This window comes from Alosa sapidissima, chromosome 8 (assembly GCF_018492685.1).
Source record: "Alosa sapidissima isolate fAloSap1 chromosome 8, fAloSap1.pri, whole genome shotgun sequence".
Classification (NCBI taxonomy): Eukaryota; Metazoa; Chordata; class Actinopteri; order Clupeiformes; family Clupeidae; genus Alosa; species Alosa sapidissima.
This window is the reverse complement of record NC_055964.1, coordinates 9,718,444-9,742,443: the sequence shown is the minus strand read 5'-3', so window position 1 is coordinate 9,742,443 and position 24,000 is coordinate 9,718,444. Positions and strand designations below refer to the sequence as shown.

The following is a 24,000-nucleotide window of genomic DNA, read 5'->3' as shown; positions in this document are numbered from 1 at the left end:
GTCTAGCAGATACCAGTGAGAATTGAGTGTGGATAATGCAATTTAGTAAGACAGTTAGAATCATATAGGCCTTTCAGCGTGATTTATTTTTGTGGAAAAAATGTGCTGGACTGGGCGGCGGTCATATTTTGTTATCTAGTTATATAGAAAGTTTTATCTTCAAAATTGTATGATCTTGTTAGGGAGGATCTACTGACTGAGAGAGTTAAGGAAGTACCACACACCTTGAGCAGCATAGTATTTGAAAAGAGACACTGCCCGTTGGTAAAGAGATGCTATTTCAGAATATTGCAGCTCACTCCAGGCAGCTTCACTTGTAGTCTGCCAGGTCCACTTTCTGCTGAAAGCAATTTAGCAGAGAGCTTACATTTATAGAGCAGAGAGCTTAGCTGACCTAGGATATTTCTTGTTAAAAGGTCATAATGCACAAAATATCTTTGGCTCTGAAGCCCAAGCCTGGCAGATTCATCTGTGTGTGGCTCCCCAAAGCCCACTGATGGCTCACTGCACTGAAGGTCTGACGGCACTGACGGTCGGTCAGTCTGGGTGTCTGATGCGGTTTTAGGCCTAATTGAGTGTTGTCCTCTCTGGCTGCCTCTGCCTCAGTGTGTGTAGCCTGCCACTGTTGACTGAGATAAGCTGGTCAGAAATAGGCCTAATTGCCCCTGGGTTATGTGATAGGGGCTGATGGTGAGAGCTGGGTAAATATGTCTCCAGCTGACAGCTTAGACGAGACTTAGAAGGGGGAGCTGCAGACGTCCTGTTGCATCCTGAGGGACGTCTGATTACCGGAAACTAGACCCAGCGGACCGTGAAAGATCAATATCTACTGTGAAGAGCCTGTACTATTATCTTCCCATCTCTCCATCTTCCTCTCTTCGTCTCGGTCTCTGTCTCTCTCTCTCTACTTCAAGCCCTTGTGTTTTCTCATCCTGTTTTTTGTTTTGTTTTGTTTTTCTTTCTTCTCTCTGTTTTTCTTTTTGTTGTTGTCTTTTCTCAGGAATACTATGACAAGGGAGATTACATCATCCGGGAGGGTGAGGAGGGGAACACTTTCTACATCATCTCCAAGGGAAAGGTAAAACAAAAAGAGCCACACCCTATTAACATCTCACCATGTTCTCACGTGAACATGCCCAATCAAAAACACTCATCTAAGTGATATTTGCGCTGTTAGAAATCAAGGACATGGTGTTGACAAGCTCTACCGCAGAGACTATGTTATGCCAGCCAGTGATGCAAAATTGAATGGTACACAAACACAGCTGGTAATGTGTGTGTTTAGAGTCAGAGGGAGTGGGGGCATGAGAGTGAAAGTGAGATGTGTGTGTGTGTGTAACCAGAGAAGGGTGGACGACAGGAGAGGAGAAGAGAGGGGCGAGACAGAAATCCTCGGGGATCAGCAGTCACCATTAGGACTGGTGAATCAGGACCGGAACAATCCTCTCACTCTACTTCTCCAGGGATTGTGTGTGTGTGTGTGTGTGTGTGTGTGTGTGTGTGTGTGTGTGTGTGTGTGTGTGTGTGTGTGTGTGTGTGTGTCTGTTAGAGTGTGTGTAGGGAGCTGTTATGATGAATGTGTATGTGTCTAGATGAGTGTGTGTCTGCGTGTCTGTCTGTCTGACGGTCTGTCTGTCTGTCTGCCTGTGTGTGTGTGTGTGTGTGTGTGTGTGTGTGTGTGTGTTTGCCTCTCAATAAGAATGTTCTTAAGTGCAGGAAACGGTGCCACCCAGGCGACCGGTGGGTCTGGGGGTGTAATAAACCCATTAGCATTGGCCACCAGGAGCTCTGTTTGTGTGTGTGTGTGTGTGTGTGTGTGTGTGTGTGTGTGTGTGTGGAGGGGGTCACAGAGGCCACCGCTGAGCATTTTCCTTCCCCGTGTGGAGCTCTCCACTGGGGCTCTGTCATCACCAACCTCCACCCCTGGAAGGGCAGGGTTTCAGGAAATCACTGCCAGTAATGGGGGATGACAAAGAGATTATTGCACATGGCTGTGTGTGTTTGTGTATAGTCTGTGTAAAATGCTTAATAACAGATTTGTGAAATGCTTAATAGCAAACATACAGTTCTCTATTTAATTTTTGACAATGTATTATTAGAAACAAAAAGGCAAATTTAAACCTAGAATCAGTCTTTGAAACACACACACACACACACACACACACACACACACATAGGTGTAAATACAGTACCGTACCTGTATGTGTTGTCAATCAACCTTCATTGATGAAATAAAAACTATTTCTGTGACATGTATGTCCATTCATATGCATGTGTGTAAATTGGACACTGGTGTGCTTTAGGTGAAAGTGACCCAGAGCACGGAGGACCACTCCGAGCCCCAGGTCATTAACACGCTGCACAAGGGAGACTACTTCGGGGAGAAAGCACTGATCAGGTAATACCCCCCACCCCTTGCATAAAGCTAACTTTTCTCCCTTCCTTTCTGCCAACATTTTCTCCAATGCACTCCTCTCTTTCTCCCTCTCTCTATACCTCCACCCCATACGTCTGTTCATCTCCCCGTCCCCGACTCCTCTTGTTCTTTTTACTTTCGGGAGAATGTACTGATCAGGTGACAGCACCCCCTCTTTCCCCAGTCCACACAATCCATCTTTCAGTTCTGTATTCATCCCTTACTTCCTCTATTCATCTATTCATCCACCTCATACATATACATACATTCCTCCTTTTTTTTACCTGCCCACCCCCCCCCCGGCCCCAGGTCCCTCCTTTCTCTGTACACACATCCTTTCATCTCTTCTCTACTAGTCCCTACCATTCCTCCCTTTCTAGCTTTTTCTATCCATTCCATTCTCTCTCTCTCTCTCTCTCTCTCTCTTTCTCTCTCTCTCTATCTCCCTTCTTCTCTCCTCTTTCTCAAAAACTGCTGTTCCATTTCCATCTCTTAAGCCCTGACCATGGGGTTGACTGGTGTGGCCAGACAGCCTGACCTAATGGCTCAGGAACAAAATGAGCAGATTAACCTTTGACCTGTCAGAGAGAGTGACATGCCTCAGTGTCTAAACACACTGTCTCTGTGTGTGGGGTTCAAATGGTATTTACATGTGTGACTGGACACTGATGGGCATGTGTGTGTGTGTGTGTGTGTGTGTGTGTGTGTCTATCTGTCTGTCTGTCTGTCTGTCTGTCTGTCTGTCTGTCTGTCTGTCTCCTCTTCCTCTCTGGGGCAGTGATGATGTGAGATCAGCCAATATCATTGCAGACGAGGATGGATTGGAATGTCTGGTTATTGACCGAGAGTAAGTACCCACCCCACCCTGACTGTTTCAGAACACACAGATGTACAGAACCAATTCATTTATTACACTTCCACTCAATCAATGATTTATTCAGGTATGTTCTTTTACTGCTATTCATGTCATTATTTTCTATCAACACTATTAGTATCTATTAACACTATTCTTTACGCTACTATGCAGTATCTTTCACCTCAGATATGCCACACAAGGCTTGTCTCATTACGTGTCTCAATGCACCATTAGTGTTATTTTGTTTGGCTAGTTTATCATTTGTCATCTATCTTCTTTTTTGTCAATCATTGCATTGCAGAAAGCACAAGCAAGTCAAGTTAAAAGTTTCTTCAGCGCTCTGCTCTATAACGTTTGGCTATGTTTCTCTTTTTTCAGTAGTGCTACCTCACAGCCAGTTGTTTATCTCCTAAATTATTAAAAATGCCCTGAACATATCGGTTTTCTTTTCTAGAACCTTCAATCAGACAGTAGGGACGTTTAGTGAGCTTCAGAAATATCTACAGGGCTATGTGGAGATACTGGACCGAGATGACAAGAAGAGGCATGCTAAGTAAGTTACCGGTGATGGTTTATTGAAGGCTAGCACTAAAGCTACTTGATGTCAGTGCTGAACTCACTGGATATTAGCACTGAACCTTAGCATATGTTAGCACTGAAGCTACTCAGAGGTATCGCCGTCATTAATGGGTATCAGCACTGAAGCTATTGCATGTTAGTGTTAAATCTACTTGATATTAGCACTGAAGCTGTGGTAAAACTGTTTTTTATGTTAGCGCTAAAGGTAATAGAGGTGTCGCCTATTTAAAACCTCATAGCAAAGTAGCTGTGTACCATCATACAAGTATCAATATTAATGCGCGTATTACTGTTACGGTGTGGTATAGGTCTATGATTCACTTGATGGATCCACATAGGATGCATACAGTATGATGCCCAACATAAATCCTTTATGAGTGTTATTAACTATTCATCATATAGATAGGTCTGAGTTTATACCACACATTTCTATCAGATGTAAAACCCAGTCATGTTCTACCAAAATCATATGCAGTGGTGTGTTTGTTTTGGTTTTACCGTATAAAGCCTTTATTACAATGTTATATAGGATAAATAAGTACATAAACATTTCTAATTGAACATTTTTTAGGGGTATACATGCATGTTATACTCACATATAATAGTGCACCCATTTCAGTCAGCAAAAATGGCTTATTAGGACAAAAACTCCAAAGTGTTTGAACAAAGAACCCTTCATCGCAGTTTTCTGTGTGAAATTTTTATGGGTGTTGTTGACGAAGCCAAATGTCAGATTCCACATTACTCCTGTGTTCCTGAGAATGTAAATGAGTGTAAATAACATTCAACAAATTTAACCCCCGCAACCCACCCCTTCCTTGTCCCACAGGAAGTTGACCCCCTCGCTACAGAGCCCTCCCCTCTCCCCTGGGCTCATCGAGCTGAACGAGACCGACCAGAGCCCCACGCCTCGCCTCAGCAACCTTGAGGTCATCACCACACTGGGGGTCGGTGGTTTCGGACGTGTGGAACTGGTGAGAGTGGGTCAACTTAGAGTGTTATTCATACATTAACATGTCACATGATATTCTGAGCAGCACTTTTTAGTGCATTATTCATGCAAGTAGACATGGCAACATGATACTAATACAAGCCATAAACTTCATACTAACTACATATAAGTACATATTGCTCATCAGCTCACAGTTATACAGAGGTAAATGTATAAAATGAATGCCCTAGTTGTTACTGATAGTATCCCGAACTATTTAAAATAGAAAGGGTCCCAGAAACACATTTGCCCATGAGTGTTTATTTATCAGATCACAGATACACACACATACACACACATTCTTACCAAACATTTCCTCCATGCATTCATGAATCTTGGAATGAATGCCTCACATTTGTTTTAGCTGGTATCTGCCAGTCACTGATCTTAAAGTGAAACCCAGGTCGGTGATTGGCTCAGAGATGATTGAGACAGGTGTGTCTCACAGGTGAAGGTGAAGAACGAGGAATTGACATTCGCCCTGAAGCGCATCAAGAAGGCCCACGTGGTGGAGAACAAGCAGGAGGAGCACATCCACTCAGAGAGGAGAATCCTGACAGAGGTCAACTCACCTTTCATCATCAAGTGGGTTCATAACTCCATTTATCAGAGCCAACTCTCTTCACGTGACCAGTGGTCGTGCTGTTGTGATCACCCTTGGTCCATTTTAATGTCAAATTCCGTTTTCTTCATCTATTGGGCTCTAATCTGTTCCCTGCTTGACCTGTCTGAATTCATTCATTCATCTAGAAAATAAACTTGCCATAATATTTCATTTTAATTACTTTACTTGTCTTTACTTTGCTTCCTGGCTTGCGCTAATGTCAGACACCAAACAGGACGAGGACCACAAAAGCGTCACGTTCAAAAGTTTATTTAAGGGTTGGGGGTTAAGGGGGTTTCAGGGGTTCCGGGGGGGGTACAGGAGTTCCAAGAGTCTGCGTGTGTGTGTTCCCCCAGTAGCCGAACAGCGATGGCAGGAGCTGGATGATCCGGGAAGTCCTGGGGGAAACACACACACAACAGCAATTGAAACGAAGCAGCAGTACAGTCAAGGACTAGGCGGTATTCGTAGAAGAGGGACGGAAGGCAGGTCAAGATTACCGGGGCTGGAGAACACAGAAGTAGTCGAGCGGGTCCGGGATCACAGGCAAAGAGTCAGAGGCGTTTTCCAAAACAGGCAGGTAACTGGTGCTGGTTGCAGACGATCTGACAAGTGTGGACTGAAAAGCAAGGCTTTATATACAGGGCATGATGAGTGGTGAATGCAGTGCAGCTGGTAGGTAACGAGGGTGAGGCAGAGCAGAGCAGAGCAGAGCAGGAACAGGTGGAGGTCAGACTTCAATCAGCGTGTGTTACCAGGCAGAGAGAGAGCTCATGACAGCTAAGAAAAATGTAGCAATATTTACGTTCTGACTTTCGATTATAAAGAAGTTCCTTTATGATCAGTTAATTGACTTATTGTGTAATGATATGAAAGATGCTAATCAGAAGCAAAAAACCCATCACCAGTGCAGCAGCAGCCATTGTTTCCTATTCACAGCAGTCAATTAAAAAAGTATATTGGTCCTCTGAATGATATATGGCACATTCTGTTCCATGACATTTGCAGTAGTCATGAATAAGCTTGGCATATTACATTGTTGCATTGTGTATGTCATAATGCTACTATCACATTAATAATACTCATACTAAAGATAGCCTTAGTCACACATAGTGACTGCAATCTACTGAAAGGCTCACTGCTTCACGTGAAACTAAATGCCACATGGCTCACAGCTGTGGTACACACATAACCAAAGACAATCAGGAAGGTGAACGAAGAAAAGAAATGCATTCCCTTGTATATCCTGGCCCACATATTAGGCCTGTAGCTGAAGAAATTTTGTTAAATGTGTATAAACTTCGGTTAACAGGTGTGAAATTACAGTAAACGTTTCTCTTAATTTTACTCTATGGGGATGCATATCAACCTTAAGCATCTGTTCATGTCACACATTCCATGTGCATTTACCTCCCCAAAGTCAATAGTTCAACCATGGAGAGTGGGCAGCAGAGTGTCCCATACAGAAGCACTCCCCCCTAACCTTAACGTGGCCCAGGGTCTCTAATAGCTTTAGAATTCACATCAGTGTTGATATAACGAGACAGTGTCATAGGACTGATTGAATACTCAATCATGAGTCTTTGATCATTGGGTTTAGTCCAACACATGGCACTCCTGGGGCTTTGGCTATTTGACTGTGAGGTGTGCTTATTGAGTTGGTAGCTCATGTTCTCCAGACTTCATATTAAAGCCATTTGTCTGGCCTTCAGAAACAATTCAGTGTGTGTGTGTGTGTGTGTGTGTGCGTGTGTTTACTGCCTGTATATGAATGTGTGTGTGTGTGTGTGTGTGTGTGTGTGTGTGGAGGGGGTCACAGAGGCCACCGCTGAGCATTTTCCTTCCCCGTGTGGAGCTCTCCACTGGGGCTCTGTCATCACGCATCTTTTCATAATTTATTTTTCGTTTTTTGCATTGTTTATTTATATATTTATAAATGATATTTATACAATGAGGTGGATAGTGATTTAAATCAAGCTTCATGAAACATTTGCATCATAGTAGATGCATTGTTTGCTGTGGTGTTTCTTTAACCCTACATTTGCAAACATTTCCTAAATTAACTAAATCCATCTATCTATCTATCTATCTATCTATCTATCTATCTATCTATCTATCTATCTATCTATCTAAACCCCCAGGCTTCACCGCACCTACAGGGACACCAAGTATGTGTACATGCTTCTGGAGGCCTGCTTAGGAGGCGAGATCTGGAGTCTCCTCAGGGACCGGTATGGTCACGCACCAAATACAGTTTTAGGTTGATTTAGATGCTGACAGAATAGACTAGAGTCGATAACACTTTACTTGACAGTATCGACATAAGAGTGACATGACACTGTCATGAACACATAATCCTACCCTCTAACCCATATCCTAACCCTAACCCTAACCCTAAACCTAAACCTAATCCTAACCTAACTTCTTATGACAAAAAACAAATGACACTTAATAACAGAAGCGTTATGTCATAAATGTTTATGACGTGTTTATGACACATTCATGAGAGTGTCATGTCACTCTTATGTCGATACTGTCAAGTAAAGTGTAACCCTATAGTCTACTGACATATAGGTATGCAGTTGGCAGTTTAGCTCACAGTTTATATTCAAGGGAGAGACAGGCAGCTCAGTTGCCTACCACTCTGCTACCTTCCACCTTTCTAGATGTTACATAATGTGGCCTGACAGCCGCTGTTTTAATGTGAAACATGCATACATAATTCTGCCTCCTCATTTAGACGCTCATCTATTAACCGCTACACTTCCCGCGCATCTGGGATTACGTAAGCAGGTGCTAGCGTGGATTTAGAGCTGAGTGTATACTGATTTCATGTTGATGTTGCCCCATCCGTGCCCAGGGGAAGCTTTGATGAGCACACGGCCAGGTTTTGTGTGGCTTGTGTGACCGAAGCCTTTGACTACCTCCACCACAAGGGAATCATCTACAGAGACCTGAAGCCAGAGAATCTCATGCTGGATGCAGAGGGGTACATTAAGCTGGTAGGCGCTTTGGCCATTTGCTCTTTACTGATTGGTTAGTTTAAGCTTTGGTTCATTATCAGTGTTGCAATAATCTTATGGAATTACTGCATGTTTTCTATGAGGAGATAAATAATATGATTCTTAATATGACAACAGATTGTGCTTTAATGTAACAATTTATTACACTCACCACACATACAACTTTTAAATTAACATATATTTTTAAGTAAAGAAGAATAGACAAAAAGATGAAATACTATCAGGATATGTGTAGTGATAAGAAACAAAAGTGTAATGTGAGTCAGGACTACTGTATGCATAAAAAAGCAACAAACAAAAAAAAACAACGTGTGCTGGAAGGTACAGAGGGAGGATGTCCACTCCCCAGATAGCCCTTTTATGGGCCCAGCAGCCATCAGACAAACTAGCTGTGTCCACTCAACCCAGTAGGACAAACAGATAGACAGAAAGCAGGCAAGCTTGATCATACAACACATCTACATCTGCACACTAGATGGCGCTGTAGTTACTGTAATGAGTATTCTCATTGAACATTACTCTAACTGAGGCTGAATAGTCTCTATAATATAGGGATGTATGTGCGGTCCACTGAAGCACTGGAAACTGCCGGTTCATGTCTCACTTGCCCCCTCACTGCCCCCCTCCTCTTCATCCTCCTCTTCCTCAGGTTGACTTTGGCTTTGCTAAGAAGATGAAGTGTGGCCAGAAGACATGGACGTTCTGTGGCACGCCCGAGTACGTGGCCCCCGAGATCATCTTGAACAAGGGCCACAGCTTCAGCGTAGACTTCTGGTCCCTGGGCATCCTGGTGTTTGAGATCCTGACGGGAAGGTCAGTGGTCCTAGCCTCACCTCTCTCCCTCTCTCTCTCACTGAAACAATAGTGAGATCACAACATTTCTAGAATATTAATCTAATTCAAAACTATTATGATAAATGATAAGTACTAGCTATGCAGCACCAGCCGTTTCAAGACTTGTACCCTAAATCCTTCATGACATCATTGTCTCTTCCCAGACTTCACATAACAACATTTTGTTCATTGTCATTCCATGTGTATCAAGAGACAATTTTACACCCTAGACAAACATGTACACCATAATAATGCAAGAAATATTGACACATCGTTCTTTGCTAAATGTATTTACCAGCTGTCTTACATAATCTGGTGACACTTTAACTCTGGATTTAAATATTTTACACTAATGGGCTCAGGTCAGAGGCTGAGAGACATGCAGCAATTTGATGCAAAAATGATGAAGTGTGTGCGTATGTGTGTGTGTGTATGTTTGGGGGGGGGGGGGGGGGGGGGTAGGTACAGTAGGTACAACCAGCTGTTCCAGAGGACCTGCAGTCTGTCTACTACCGCCTTCTAGCATTAATGAAACTTCATTTCAGCGGGGTGGACAGATGTAGTTGTCTTAAGGGCTCTCATAGCAATGATGACAATGATGCAATGACGTGGTGATGCTGTAATCTTGTTGTTGTTCTTGTTGATGATGAAGATGAGGATGAGGCGGAAAGTCGTTTTTTTTTTTTATTTAGTTAAGACTAAACCTGATCCAGAAGGGGAAAGCAGACCCATGTGTGCATGTGTGCTGTCCTTAGTCCTCCGTTCACAGGCTCGGACCAGATGATCACCTACACCTTCATCCTGAGGGGCATCGAGTCGCTGGACTTCCCCAAGAGAATCACCAAGAGGCCAGCGGACCTCATACGCAAGCTGTGCAAGTACGCAACCACACACACGCACACACACACACACACACAGACAGACAGAAACACACACAGCACACACACACACACACACACACACACACACACACACACACACACACACACACACACACACACACACACACACACACACAGACACACACACACACACACACACACACACACACATACAAACACTCTCACACACACAGGCATATTGAACTAATGTTTACATGTTTTTCAGCGTGGGGTATGCCATCATCATATTGGTGTTTGGTGATGTAGGCTACTCCTTTACTACACTCACTTCTGAACAAACAAGGCATATAGGTTGATCATGTAGACTACTAGCCTAGAAATCTAGACGCACCCTAGCGGCAGCAAATTTGCAGCCAGGGGATGTGGGTCTGGCTCGTCAGGCTAGTAGATTACTGCTGTCATATAGCCTACTGATTCTTACATTAAATAATTTTAAGTCATATTGTTTACTCTTTTATCCTCTCTACTTGTCCCTCATGGCCTCCTCATTGCTAATTTTGGGCTCATCATCATCAGGGACTGGCTGATGAGGCTACAATTTTTACTGCATAGCCACACAGATCAAGGTTTTGTTATCAATATTTGCAAAATATTCGCAAAGTCTATTCGCAATGTTGGATGACACAAAAAGGGTAATATTTTAATTAATTTGATAAGTTGCTTGCGAATATGTTGACAACACTATAACGTCCAATTGCTATCTCTCTTACCAGTTGCCAGTGTCTGTCTTAGAAAAAAATCTGGAAGCTTGGCACATTTGGCAACATCCTCCTCCAATGCCTTCCTTTCTTTTTTTACCTGGCCTTTTCAGTCCCTCCTGGCCTCTTTATGCCATCCATCCTCCCTGAAGCTTATCGCTACGGTAGGGCCAGCCCGGCTATTGGTAGGCCTATCTGAGAAAACTTTTTGGAAATGACGGGCTATATGGACCCAACCAACTCTTTTTGGGAGGGGAGAACTCCGTCACATGGTAGGCTACAACCCATGCAGAGGCTGTGGTGTCAGGCATAGATTGCGGAACGTGAGTGGCCTACTTTAAGAGAAGATAGACTAACGTGGCAGATGTCAATGTTTTTCCTTGACCGGTCCAAAAGTGAAGCGGCCCACCGGGAATTCTCCTGATTCTCCCGATTACCCACCCCGGGCCTGCACACACACATGCAAAGCCATTCACACACCAAGCACACTGGAGTGGAAATGTGATGTCAATGTGATCTAACGCACAGGACAAAATGACTGCTTTGTAATATTGCAAAAGTGATCAGTCATGAAGGAGCTTCAGTATTGCTCTTTGTGACTGTGTCTCTCTGTGGCCTTCTACCCCGACGGCAGGCAGAACCCATCTGAGCGTCTGGGCAACCTGAAGAATGGGATCACAGACATCAAGAAGCACAGGTGAGACAGGCGTGACATCAGACAGAGAGAGACAGACAGCACTGTTCCTGCTGTCGCCCACGCTTCCCGCTCACACAGGCAATGTGTCTGCATTTCTCTTCTCTAGTCTGTACCCACAGTTTGTTCTCTCTCTGCATCCCTCCCTTCCTCTCTCTTTCTCTCTTAAATAAATAGCTTTCCCCCTCTTCCTCTTTCCATCTCTCAATCTCTCTTTCTTCCTCCCCCCCCTCCCCAAAAGGCCTGTCTCTCCCCAGGTTGGCCTCTCCTCTCCTCTCCTCTGCTCTCGTGACCGGGGCTGTAGTGCATTAGTGGGGTGGCACTCAGAGGGGTAGTAATTGAATAATGGGCTAAAAGTGAACAGATGGTCAGATAATGATCTTGACCCGCACGTGTCCCACTCCTCTCTCCTCTTCTCCTCTCCTCTTCACTTTCTCTTCTCCTCTTCCTTCCTCTCCTCTCTCTCCATCATCTCATCCCTTTCATCTGTGCAAGATCTCCTGCCCTGGAGGCCTTGGGGCCTAGTGTGTGTGTGTGTGTGTGTGTGTGTGTGTGTGTGTTCACCAATGACCAATGTTCACCTTTTCACCAACTTGCCCTGGCCATGCACCTTACACATACACACACCCCTAACACACACACACACACACACACACACACACACACACACACACACACACACACACACACACACACACACACACACACACACACTCATTTCAATCGCAATCACACACACACCCATTTATATCAATGTTGTCAAATTATTCTTTCTCTCTCACACTTTTTCTCTCTCTCACACACACACACACACACACACACACACACACACACACACACACACACACACACACACACACACACACACACACACACACAGTGGAGCATCCGGCTATAGCTGCAGCTGTATATCTCGGTTGCGGTGTTGCTCTGATTCTTCTAAAATGCTTGTGGCTGGGGTTCCGCGCCCCTGGCTGCTCGCTGGTGCAGGAATGCTGATGTGTTATTTGGAGAAGAATTATGGGAAATGTAAATGCAGCCATGACCCAGGCTCACCCCGACGATACATCCCAGAATAAGCCTGCACATGTGGGGTCAGGCCCGTCACGCCGGCAGCCTGATCTCCCCGCCTTAATGTCCACATGTCTTCACTGACCCCAAGTCACACACAAATGCACTCGTGCAATGCCTGCCTGAGTGAGTGTGGTTCTGTTTTTGTTTCAGATGGTTTAGTGACTTCAGAAACACACACACACATGCACATACAGAAGCGTACGTGCACACACAAACGCATAGGCACGCACACATGCACACACGCACGCATGCACGCACGCACACGCACACACACACACACACACACACACATAATGTGTGCACTGACCTCAGGTCAGCGCGAGTGAGCCCCTGTTTGTGTTTCAGGTGGTTCAGTGGCTTCAGCTGGTCTGGGCTGAAAAACCGGACCCTGAAATCCCCTCTGAAGAGAGAGGTTAGTACAGCGCGGGCCAGTGTCCAGCTGCCTGTGGATCAGCAGTCTGACCACATCAAAACACATCTGTTATTTTTGCAGCTTGGCCATGCTACTGTAACGCTGTCTCTTCCCCTACTTCTGTCTCCTTCTATATCTCTCTTTTTCTTTCTTACACACACCCTCTATCTCTCTCTCTCTCTCTCTCTCACTCTCTCGCCCCATCTCACTATCTATTCTTCAGCTGATGGGACCCACAGACCACAGCTATTTCGACACGTATCCACCTGATGAAGACATCCCACCGGACGAGGTGTCTGGCTGGGATATCGACTTCTGAAAGTGTTTGGTCTAGTCATCACTCTGTCTCTCTCTCTGTCTCTCTCTGTCTCTCTCTCTCTATCTCTCTTTCTGTGTGTTTCTCCCTTAAAAACCTTTGGGTGGATCTAAGTGTGTAAGTGTGTCAAGAGTGGCCATGAAGGCCGGCACTGCAGGGTGTGTATGGAGTGTGTGGTTCGTGTCAAGGATGGACACAGCCAGAGCAAGAGCTGTCACGACGGCTCTGTGTCACTCTGATGTCCACTTTGAGAGGCATCCCAAACAGACAAGGGTCCGCAGGACGTTAGCCTGAAGTCACTTCCCAGGACCACTCTACACATCACAGGGCTGCTCTAAAGTCTTTTCCAAGCTCACAGCCTTTAGAGGACTCTCGAAAGGATGCTCTCAGGGATGGAGGATAGCATGTCAGGACTGTTAGGAGAGAGAGATGGACAGAGATACAGAGAGATAGAGGAGGGTGGGGAGGGAGAAGAGAGGGATGTAGAGGGAGAGAGAGAGAGAGAAAGGGTGGAGAGGGAGAAGAGAGGGATGCAGAGAGAGAGAGAGAGAGGGAGAGAGGGTGGAGAGGGAGAAGAGACCTCAGACGTCAGATAAGTACAGCGAGAGAGACGAAAAAGAGGAACCAACGTTAAAAAAGTCTCCAGGTCATTCAGGTGTTTTAACAAGTGCAGTAAGTTCAAGCTAAGATGATTACAGTACATCCAATGCTATTAGTTTTAGTCTCAGGAAGAAAGGGGAAAAGTAGACTTTGTGTGTATGTGTGTGCGTGCGTGTGTGTATGTCTCTCTATCTCCGTGTGTGTGTGTGTGTGTGTGTGTGTGTGTATGTGTGTGTGTGTGTGTGTGCATGTGTGTGCATGTGTGTGAGTGTGAGTGAATGCGTGCGCCATGTGTTAATGACAGCAGGGAAATGGGAAAAGGAGAAAACTTCTACCGTCTGACGCTAGTGTGACCCAGACAGCATCTTATCTGACTCTAGCCCAGATCAGGACTCGACCCTGCCCAGTGTCCAGCCTCATCTGCAGGCCCTGACCCAACCCTGCCCAGGGTCTGGTGTCCAGCGTCCAGCCTCATCTGCAGGACCTGACCCAACCCTGCCCAGGGCCCAGAGTCCAGCCTCATCTGCAGGACCTGACCCAACCCTGCCCAGGGTCTGGCATCCAGCCTCATCTGCAGGACCTGACCCAACCCTGCCCAGGGTCTGGCGTCCAGCGTCCAGTCTCATCTGCTCTGGAGGAACTCTGGGCTTCTCTGTCTCTTTACTGTTTTCAGAGTATTTGGAACCTCAGCCGATCTTCTCCATGCACTTCCTCTGCATAAGCAGCATGGAGCGTGCCTTAGTCAAACAATAAAAAAAACAACAAAGCACGTACAACTGCAAAATATCCAGACCTACTTAGTGACAGTTTGTGGGTAGACTATTCTACTTCAATAAAAACATCATTGCATGTTCTACACAGTAGCCTACCTGTGCTGCTCACCAGTCATCAGAATACTCATCGAGAAGTTGGAGTTCGCTAGGTCCTCACATTCTTCAACAGGAACTAACGCTGAACAAAGAGCACATGGCTGTCTTACCAATCAATGAGCACAGCATGAGGATGACGGGCTAAGTGCACATACAATATAACCTAGGGCTCATTCATGGCAGATGTGTACTTTGTGAATTCTCTGTACTTTGTAAATATTTTGAAATTACTCATTCGTGGTTCTCTGAGCAGTGAGCGACCCAGTGGAACCTCAGCAGTAAGCCACAGATCTTATGTTTTAGTTGTATTTTTTATTTTATTTAAACACACTTTGTGCCAGGCCACCATATTTTGTCAATTTGACCTCTGTGTCTAGTCTCTAGTCTGTGCCAATAAGTTTTGTGCTCTCCTAAGATCTAATGTCCGTATCAAACACAGAATGATCCCACTAGTAACTAACTGTGATTTATTTAAATTTTGTGTTTTTAAGCTATTACACACAGATTTTAAACACTAAATTAAGAAAAGCTGTGAAACAATGCTATAGCCCTGCTGTAAATGTTTTTACAATAAACACATCAATGATCTATGAACTATCCATTTATCTATCTATCAATCTATATGTGTATGGATATATACAGTATGTGTATGAATGTATGAGTAGGCTACCTGACTGCAATGAGAGTACATGACTAAATGACTCTGAACACATGAGTGCATGAGAATGCTACAGTACCCAGTAGAACTGCTGGTGGTTTGGCCCTTACACTAACCACAGCATTAGATTTGTGTGACTATGGAGGAGGTGTTCTCCATAATCCTGTAGTCAAGATAAGAGACACAGAAGAGACAGTTCTGGCCTGTTACCCTCAGAGCCTGAGAGATGTACAGCAGCACAGAGCTCAAGGAAGATAGGAAGACCAGAGGCTCCATGTCTGACAAACGGAGAGATTCAACAAAAAGGCAGCCGTGTATTCATATGTAACTTTATTGATTTGAATGTATTGACTTGAATAGTCTTTGCAGAGGACTGATCTTTTACATGGGCAAGACTCTAACACAGAGGCGTTCACAACAGAGCTGACCTCCACGGTTCCATGGGTTAAAGGTCAAAAAGTCACAGGTTGTATTTCCTGTATCCTTCTCAGCCCTGCAGGCTTCCTGTAATAGGCCACATGTGAGCCTATCTAACAGGAAGCTACATGTCAGAGATCTAGTGACAATGACAGAAAAAAAACAAGACAAGGGAATTATGCAATTAACAGAAAATAAATAAATGCATTTGAAGGTCATTTCCATATACAAATATACTTTCTTATGAAGCTTATGATACAAGCAATTCCTTTTGCCTCCGACATATCATTTACAAAATAGATTATACATTGTGTTATAGGAAGCTCTTTAATAGAAATATACAAATTAGAGGAGTGTTCTGGCTATATTTCTTGCTCTATAATGTGATGTTTATATATATTAAATAAAGTTGTATAATTTTCCATAGAGAGTTCTGCTCTGAATGCTCATGCCTGTCTATGAGTGGGAGTCCACTCAATACCACACATAATCAGGAGTTACTGCAAGAGATCCCATGCGAAGTAGCAAATAGTTCACTATAAACAGATACCAAATCTCCATATACACTACACGTGTGTTTTCTAAAACATTGTCAGTTATATAGGTCAGAGGAACAAATTGTCACCCTCTTTTAACTTAAGTAATATTTGATGTAGAAATGTTATGTCAACTTTAAATGGAAAAGAAATAAATATTTAATTTTCTTAATCATTGTAAAAGGTATTTGCTCAAACCTAATGTAAGTGGCTTTAGACATAAACCTAGCTTTAAAATGGCTGACATATTCATCTGTTAAAGGCACTTTCTTAGAAAACATCAGTTATATCACAGTAATCATGTAGTTGACAATATGTACAGTTCGAATATACAAATACAATAAAGAAAAAGTTACCATCTAGAGTCCATTTCTGAATAAATACCTGTCTCGCTCACATATGATGCATGAATAAAGTTTTTTTCAATAGAAATACTCCTGCAAATTGTCTTTCTTTGGTTTGATGTTTGGTGAAACTTCTAGTCAATTCTCTCCATCACCTTCCATAGCACTAAGTAAACAAATAAGAATGAGTCCTGTTCAATGAAGCTGTTAACAGGGCGGTTGCCATCTTGCACGAGACAGTACATAGAATGAACCTTGGCACACAAGACCCCCTGTCATCACGTCTGCGTGTTTACGTTCACCCCAGCTGCTACTCTACTGCCTTGTGATAGTGGTACACTGGAATGTAAGGTGTGCATGCAGTCATATACAGTGCTGAACACTACAGCCGCGACTGTGAGACGACACTGCAGGGTGGGTATCTGAAAAAGCCCAGTCACAAGCAACACTGAACACTACGCCATAAGTCAACGATAACTCTCGTAACACAGGCCTGTGAGGAGGACGCCATATAACTATGCAATAAGCAGCTGAATATTGGCCATACATACTGAGATTCGTAGCCATACTATAGACAGATAGATGGAGAATGACTATGAGCACTTTCTGTAAGGACTGGAATTAACAGTGAAATAATACACATTTCCCTAAAGTTATCCATGTACATCGTTGCTCAATGGATGCAATTCCTTTTATAACTTTCTCTGTACACATGCATTGATATACACTACCCCTATAACTGCTAATTAGAAACTTTACCCGAGTGTACCCCTAAGTACTTACTAAAATATTATAAGCGATTGTGTAACCTCTTATTTGTAACACCATGTACAGATGACATAAAGGCCACTTTGAAGCACTAAGCAATGTAGTAATGTATAAGTCACTGTTTGTGTGTTACAAAATAAAAATAACATACAATATGCACATGTTCCTGGCAAAGGAAAATGCATGACAGCACACGTAACTCAACAAGAAACAAAACAGCCATTAAACACATATTTTTGGCCTCTCAGTTTAAATATATGTATATATGTATACTGTATATAGCAGCCGTATGGATACTGGGATCAGATCTTGCGTTGGGGGTTGACAAGGCAACGGTATAAACATACAGAGGAAGCTGTTGAATTGTGTGTCACCACTGTTCCGCCTTAACTCCACTTTCATCAACCTCTCCATGAGAACGCTGGTCTGGGCTGGCACCTTCAGCTCCTTGACACTGTGTCTCCTACACTGCTGAGAATGTCAGTCAGGGTACTACAAGGTTTTGAGTGGGTGGAAGGAATTTTGTGTCCATCCATTGGGTGAAGATCCTTTCTGTCAAAGTGTCTCCTCCCAACCAAACGTAAGTTATTGACTTGAAAGGCACTTGTTTGAGTCTTTGAGGAGAGGTGATATCTTACCCCGGTCAAAAACTCAACACAGTCTTCGGGCCGTTCACCGTCTCCACAGACAACGCCTGGTTCAGTCTCAGGTCGCAGGTGGAGTAACTGGGGGATCCCACTGTGGGCTGCGGGCTGCAGTCTCTCTGTGTCTCCTGCATTGAGTGAACGTCCCATGGCGCCCAAAGCCAATGGAGGAACCCAAACACATCAGGAAAGGCTGAAGGTCCAGGGCAGCCTCAGGTGGAAGTTCAAGGGTGGAAGCTCATTACTTTCTGAAGGTGGTGGTGGTGAGGGGGACAGAGGAGAGGGGTGTGGGAGGAGGGAGGGTGGGTGGGTAGGTGGCTCATTATCTGCAGGCGCAGGAGTCCACGGTCATGTTGGGGTAGACCTTCAGCACCACGTTCTTGTCCTCGTCTAGGAAGAGGATACTGAGAGGGGACATCTTCTCAGGGACACAGCAGGGCTCTGGGATGCCCGGCACCACCCCGACTGCCCGCACAATGCTCTGGATGGTGGCATGGTTGGAGGGCTTCAGAGACTGAAAGAGAGAAAGAGAGGGGGAGAGACAGGTCAATCCTCAGTCACAGGTCTGTACAACACTATTTTGATAATGAATAACACATTAAAGACACAAACATTATTCAGGAGACAGAGGGTGCTTGTAGAAAGAGACCGGCATTGATTGAGATAGTTTGATTAAACCTACACATTGTATTTCATTGAACTCTACTTGGATCGGTATAGGGTCTGGAATTCGTACATGACTTGGAGGAATTTCAGTAAAATACTACATGCCCACCGACTTTTTTTTTATTATGGTAGCTGTTCATCACCATGTTTATCACACATAAGCAGCAAGCAAACAAAGGCTTTGAAGTCTCCTCTGTCTAGACCTTATAAAACCTCTCACCATTTAAAAACCCTATTTGACTAGAAACCAGTTCAGTTTCCAAATCACAAACAAGATGAACATCACCAACAGAATGAGGAAAATTGGCTGAAGGCAACAGACTGTGACCAGACTCCTTCACAGGGACTGTATGGTCTGACCTGTGGCCACTAACTAGGCCAACACTAATATTCTTATTTATTTATTTTTTCATTCATATTTTCATTCAAGAACAATAAGACAGTATTGATCATTCAATTGCTGAAATGTTTTCTTCTTTCATTTAAATGAACAAAAACAAGAAATGTTATTTGACAAATTCATAAACAACATAGGTCACCTCATGGGGATACTAATATAGGCAACGTGCAAAAGAAAGCAATTCATGCAATCTGTATAAGATGTCACTGACATTTTTAAATGCATGCTAAACATTATCTCACTAGACATCAAAGATCAGCTTTTGCACAAGCATCTTGTTCGGTAAATGTTTTCATTCGCTGACATGCTCAGTTTGTCACTGTGATTTGAGCTTGATCTTTTGGCATTACAAACCGACACCACAGGGTGGCGCTTTAGTCTTACGTTCCAGCTTGCGCACTCGGGTCCACGACATTTCACAGTTATTAGTGACAATAAACATGCGTTAACAACAGACGCTTTTAGCATACACACAAACACACACATAAAGAGAGAGAGAGAGAGAGAGAGAGAGAGAGAGAGAGAGAGAGAGAGAGAGAGAGAGAAAATGGGCCTACATTGGAAGACTGGAAGGAGCGGACTAAGCAATAAAACGTGTTGTAGCCTATGTTGACCAACCTTTGGCATTGGGAACTGGCAGGAGCCTGCGCAGTAGTAGGCATCAAATGACTTCGGGGAGATAATCCACTCGCTCCAGCCAATGTCGGCGAAGTCCACCTTCAAGTACCTGCGCGCGCAATTCCGCGGCTCATTCCACTGCTTCTTGCGCGCCTTCTTGATGGTCTGCTCGTCAAACTGTAGGAGCGGGTTCTTGTGTCGGTGGTTTTTGCGCGGTTTTTTACGTGGCCTCTTGGCTGGTTTGCTCTCGACAGGGTCGTACGGACTCGTCTCGTCCCACCCAGTAACATCATATGGATACTCTGGGCCTGGGAGCTCGTTGTTCTGTAAAGGCAGGAGGATATTTGCGGACCTTCTCCTCCGTGTATGAGTCGTGACGTTACGGTTGTTAAGTCCCAGTCGGTGGAGTCCCGGAATGACCGTGGCTTTGTGTCTTTGCAGCGTTGATACCACACTTTCGGGCTCGGATATGGCCGAGTCATTGGCATAGACCAAAATGTAAGGTGTACGGTCTGACAGTAGTTGTTTCCATGGCCTTCGGCCTTGCGAATTAATATCAACACCAATGAGGAGTTCGTCATGGTGTTTGGCCTGATTAATCACGCGCGTAATGTCCTTCCACTGCCACGAGATGAAGTCCCTGTACATTGTAGAAACATTTATTCGGAAGTGGCCAAGAGTTCTAGTGTTATTGGCAACGGAAGCAAAACTCCAAATGCCCAGCTGGACGTGCCCTCGCTGCCGCAGGACCTGGCGAGGGCAGTGTTTTGGTCGCACGCAGCCGTGAGTGTGGTTGTGGAGGTCCCCGATGTAATAGTGCAAGGTGGCCGAAAGCACTTCCTCCGACTTGGTGAGGGACGTCAGGTTGAAGATCTGCAAGGGCCTATTGTTGATGTTCCCTGTTTAGAAAAAAATATATCACCACTTTAGAAATAAAGAAAGGGCTTCAGCTACCATTTGGTCAGGTCAGGAGGTTACAAAAGCAAGTTACAGGTGGAGGTTTACACTTAAATCATACAGTGTGCTTCCTCACATCTGCATTGCCAAAGACTACCAGTAGAGAGCAGTACTTTCTAAAATATTGGTGGGTTTGCCTGTGTTGGTAACAAAGTGCTTGCAGTACCGAATTACTACAACCGCAGTGACTGAATGCATTTAAAAGTCTCAGATATCCCTCAATCCATGCACCAAATCCTATGCATAGTTAACATGACGGCTACATATCGTGTTTCTATCACTTAAAATAATATAAACGTTAAGTGTTCCTATATAAAACTGCCCAATAGACCAGGGGTTGTGTAATAATAATTAAAAAAGGAAATTCTATGGATTATATTACAAATTATATAAAAAGTTAAATGAGTGTAGCCTATGGGGGAGAGGTAATGCCACGCTGTTCACAATATGCATCTGGAAATTCCATTTAACTTCCCCCTACGCTTCGACGATCAACAGGTGGATCCACAACTTGTGCGGCAGACAAACAAGTGCAGCTCAGCAATGCTGCAGTGTCTTACAAATGTTTCAGTGTCAGACGGCCGTGAAACAACTAGCCTGCGAAATATCGTAATCAGGGATATCGTTTGGATAGCACATTTACTGTAAAACGTTGACCTTTTACAACCTCGTCACAAAGGCCATAAGAAAGTGTTACATACCCAAATGCGCTCTGAAACTTCTAACAGTATTCCCGTCCTTGAAGGGAAACCCTGCCTGGTTATACTTGGCGTACAACATCTGCATGTGTTCGGACACCGTGTCCTGTAGGCTCAGGTCATCCTCGGCTTTTTTGGCGTGTTGGTCCTTGTCTTGAGCGTCCATGAAGAGCCCCAATTCCAAGTCCTTAGAGAGTCCCGTAAAATGCTCTTTCAAGCGAGCGCAGTATCCTACGTACAGATAGCTCCATCCAAGAAGCAGGACAAACACACGCTGACAACTCGCCATGCTTCGGTTATCAGTCCGACTGCAGTGAGTTGACAAAAATCAAAGTTCCTCTAGGCTGTCGCTGCAGAGAAAGTCCCCGTAATGCTGACTGTCGTGTGAGAAACCATCACCCGGGCAGGACGATAGCACTGGAGAAGTTCAGACCCTTGGGTGAAGATGGTGAACTCTCCTCGCACACAAAAGTGTTGTAAATCCTGTGAGCGTCCGTGCGCCGGGGGATGTTCGTGCAAATTGAGGTCCTCCACCTTGCAGTTGACTGTAGGGGTCCAGCGGGGTAGTCCCGATGGTTTTGTATCTTAACTATGGGCTGATGTCGGAACCAGCAGCCAATCGCACCCCTTCTCAGCTTTCATAGAAAGTAAAGCGCGTTGTGCTTGTAATATATAGGGGTTGTGAGAGCTGTTGGGTATTCCTCTCCAACACGGAAACCGCGCAAGAGTGGGGCCGAGAGGGAGGGAGAGAAGTACTGAGAGTGAGTGAGAGAGAGAGAGAGAGAGAGAGAGAGAGCACTTTGAAATTGGATTATTATATTTATGGTTTAACATGAACGCGCACACGATTATCTCTAGCATCAACGATATATATATATATATAGGCCCTATATATATATATTTCTGTAAGAGTCTTCTGGTTCTAAGATGAATTTTATAGTTGTGATTATACAATTAAAAGATATATATGAGCTCAAGATTGAAATTAAAACAGCTTCTAGCCAAGGTAACAGTATATATTTTTCGCTGTCTTAGCGCCAGACCAGACGCATGATAAAAACGTCCCCAGTGAGCGATGGCATGACTCATTTTCTACTGTTTGGAATGGCCGAAGGTAAGATCCGTGAAATGTTTCACAGCAAAGCTGTGCGTCTGGTGTGCCGTGATGAATGCCGTGGCTTATTGGCGGCATTAACGGCTCTCGTTCCCATTTACTCGAGTTCAATAGAGTTAAGCACACACATCCTGTACATGACGGTCTGATCCGGATGCCCCATCGCATCCCCTACACGCCAGATCCATGCGCAGGCTTTAAATACCGCCACTCTCACTCACGCTATTTGACTCGCAGCCAGACAGAACCCCACTACAGGGATCTTCTATTATAGAACACAATTCAAATGTAGTTGTGTAACTTCCATTCGTTGTTTGAATGCTGAGTTACATGTATAGGAATCGGATGCTTTTCTAAAATATGTCATTGCTTTGCGCACATAACTTCTAGTGATTGTTAAGTTACAAATGTACCTAAGGAATAATCAACATAAACACTTTTATTTCTCTGATTTTTTTCTATAGATCAGAAACTAATTCACGTTTATTCATAATGCGTTTATCGTCGTTTATCGTAACCTTTATTATCGCATTCCAGCAGCTAAGGCTTAAACCACTTTCCGTGTATTATGCGTTGGTCATGGATTGGCACATGTTGCGTGTTGTGTGTGTATGCGTGCGCGCGCGTCAGCATGTGTGCATCTTCTGCAGTGGTAAGCTTCCTCACTTCCATCGCCACATCAATGAGTTGAGGCCAAAAGACTTTAAAACGTGTTTGACGGAGCGACCCGTGAACCGCCACCCAGCCTGCTTACGGAGGGTTTGCTCTGTGATTAGTCCACACACCGGGACGCACTAGTGCGGTGGTGCGGGGTGGGTTTGCCAGCGGGTGGGGAGGCGGTCAGATGGGTTGCAAAAGTAAAGTCCTGAGTAACCCGTCCGGAATGTGAGAATTTAGAGGTGGACTCGCCGCTAGGAAGGGCGAGGATGAGATCCTCAATAGCAGCGGAATTCTGGACGGATCTGTACAGATCTGACCAGCATGCCAGCAAACCGGTTCCAGAATCAACTACTGACAGTATGTGTGCGTGCGTGTGCAATGGCCATAATTATTTGTCATGCAGCTTCGTGTGAAAAAAAAAGAAAAAAATTAACACACACAGAGGCGTGCGCCCCCACATTACTGTCAAAGCCTGCAAAAGGAACCCATTAAAAGATCGTTCATTCGTTGTTATTCTTGTCTAATTAAATGCTTCCCCCCACCTCCTCTTTGATAAAATCAGCTCTGGGCTCAGGGACCTTTTTTTAAGGGGACGCCTATAATCAGGGTTTAAAAAAAAATCTGGTGGCTACAGCAACGACCTGGAAGAGCC

General features: G+C 44.4%; 2 protein-coding genes across 2 annotated transcripts in view; one reads left to right on the top strand and one right to left on the bottom strand.

Annotated features, from left to right (window-relative positions):
• Positions 1 to 15,415, top strand: part of prkg2 (protein kinase cGMP-dependent 2) — a 31,377-nt gene extending 15,962 nt beyond the window's left edge. The window contains exons 8-21 of the mRNA XM_042099994.1: positions 1,001 to 1,078; positions 2,304 to 2,398; positions 3,195 to 3,263; positions 3,727 to 3,825; positions 4,681 to 4,825; positions 5,291 to 5,427; positions 7,588 to 7,677; positions 8,307 to 8,448; positions 9,119 to 9,282; positions 10,059 to 10,181; positions 11,538 to 11,600; positions 13,017 to 13,083; positions 13,307 to 13,341; positions 14,380 to 15,415. Of these exons, the coding sequence (XP_041955928.1) occupies positions 1,001 to 1,078; positions 2,304 to 2,398; positions 3,195 to 3,263; positions 3,727 to 3,825; positions 4,681 to 4,825; positions 5,291 to 5,427; positions 7,588 to 7,677; positions 8,307 to 8,448; positions 9,119 to 9,282; positions 10,059 to 10,181; positions 11,538 to 11,600; positions 13,017 to 13,083; positions 13,307 to 13,341; positions 14,380 to 14,752 (1,680 nt within the window). The 3' untranslated portion in view covers positions 14,753 to 15,415. The remainder of the gene's footprint in view (positions 1 to 1,000; positions 1,079 to 2,303; positions 2,399 to 3,194; positions 3,264 to 3,726; positions 3,826 to 4,680; positions 4,826 to 5,290; positions 5,428 to 7,587; positions 7,678 to 8,306; positions 8,449 to 9,118; positions 9,283 to 10,058; positions 10,182 to 11,537; positions 11,601 to 13,016; positions 13,084 to 13,306; positions 13,342 to 14,379) is intronic.
• Positions 15,416 to 15,839: 424 nt separating this feature from the next.
• Positions 15,840 to 22,285, bottom strand: bmp3 (bone morphogenetic protein 3). The gene is made up of 3 exons (XM_042100030.1): positions 21,578 to 22,285; positions 19,920 to 20,818; positions 15,840 to 18,749 (listed from the first exon to the last, which is right to left on the bottom strand). The coding sequence occupies exons 1-3, from the start codon at positions 21,861 to 21,863 to the stop codon at positions 18,558 to 18,560; spliced, it is 1,377 nt and encodes a 458-aa protein (XP_041955964.1). The 5' UTR covers positions 21,864 to 22,285; the 3' UTR covers positions 15,840 to 18,557.
• Positions 22,286 to 24,000: the final 1,715 nt, after the last annotated feature.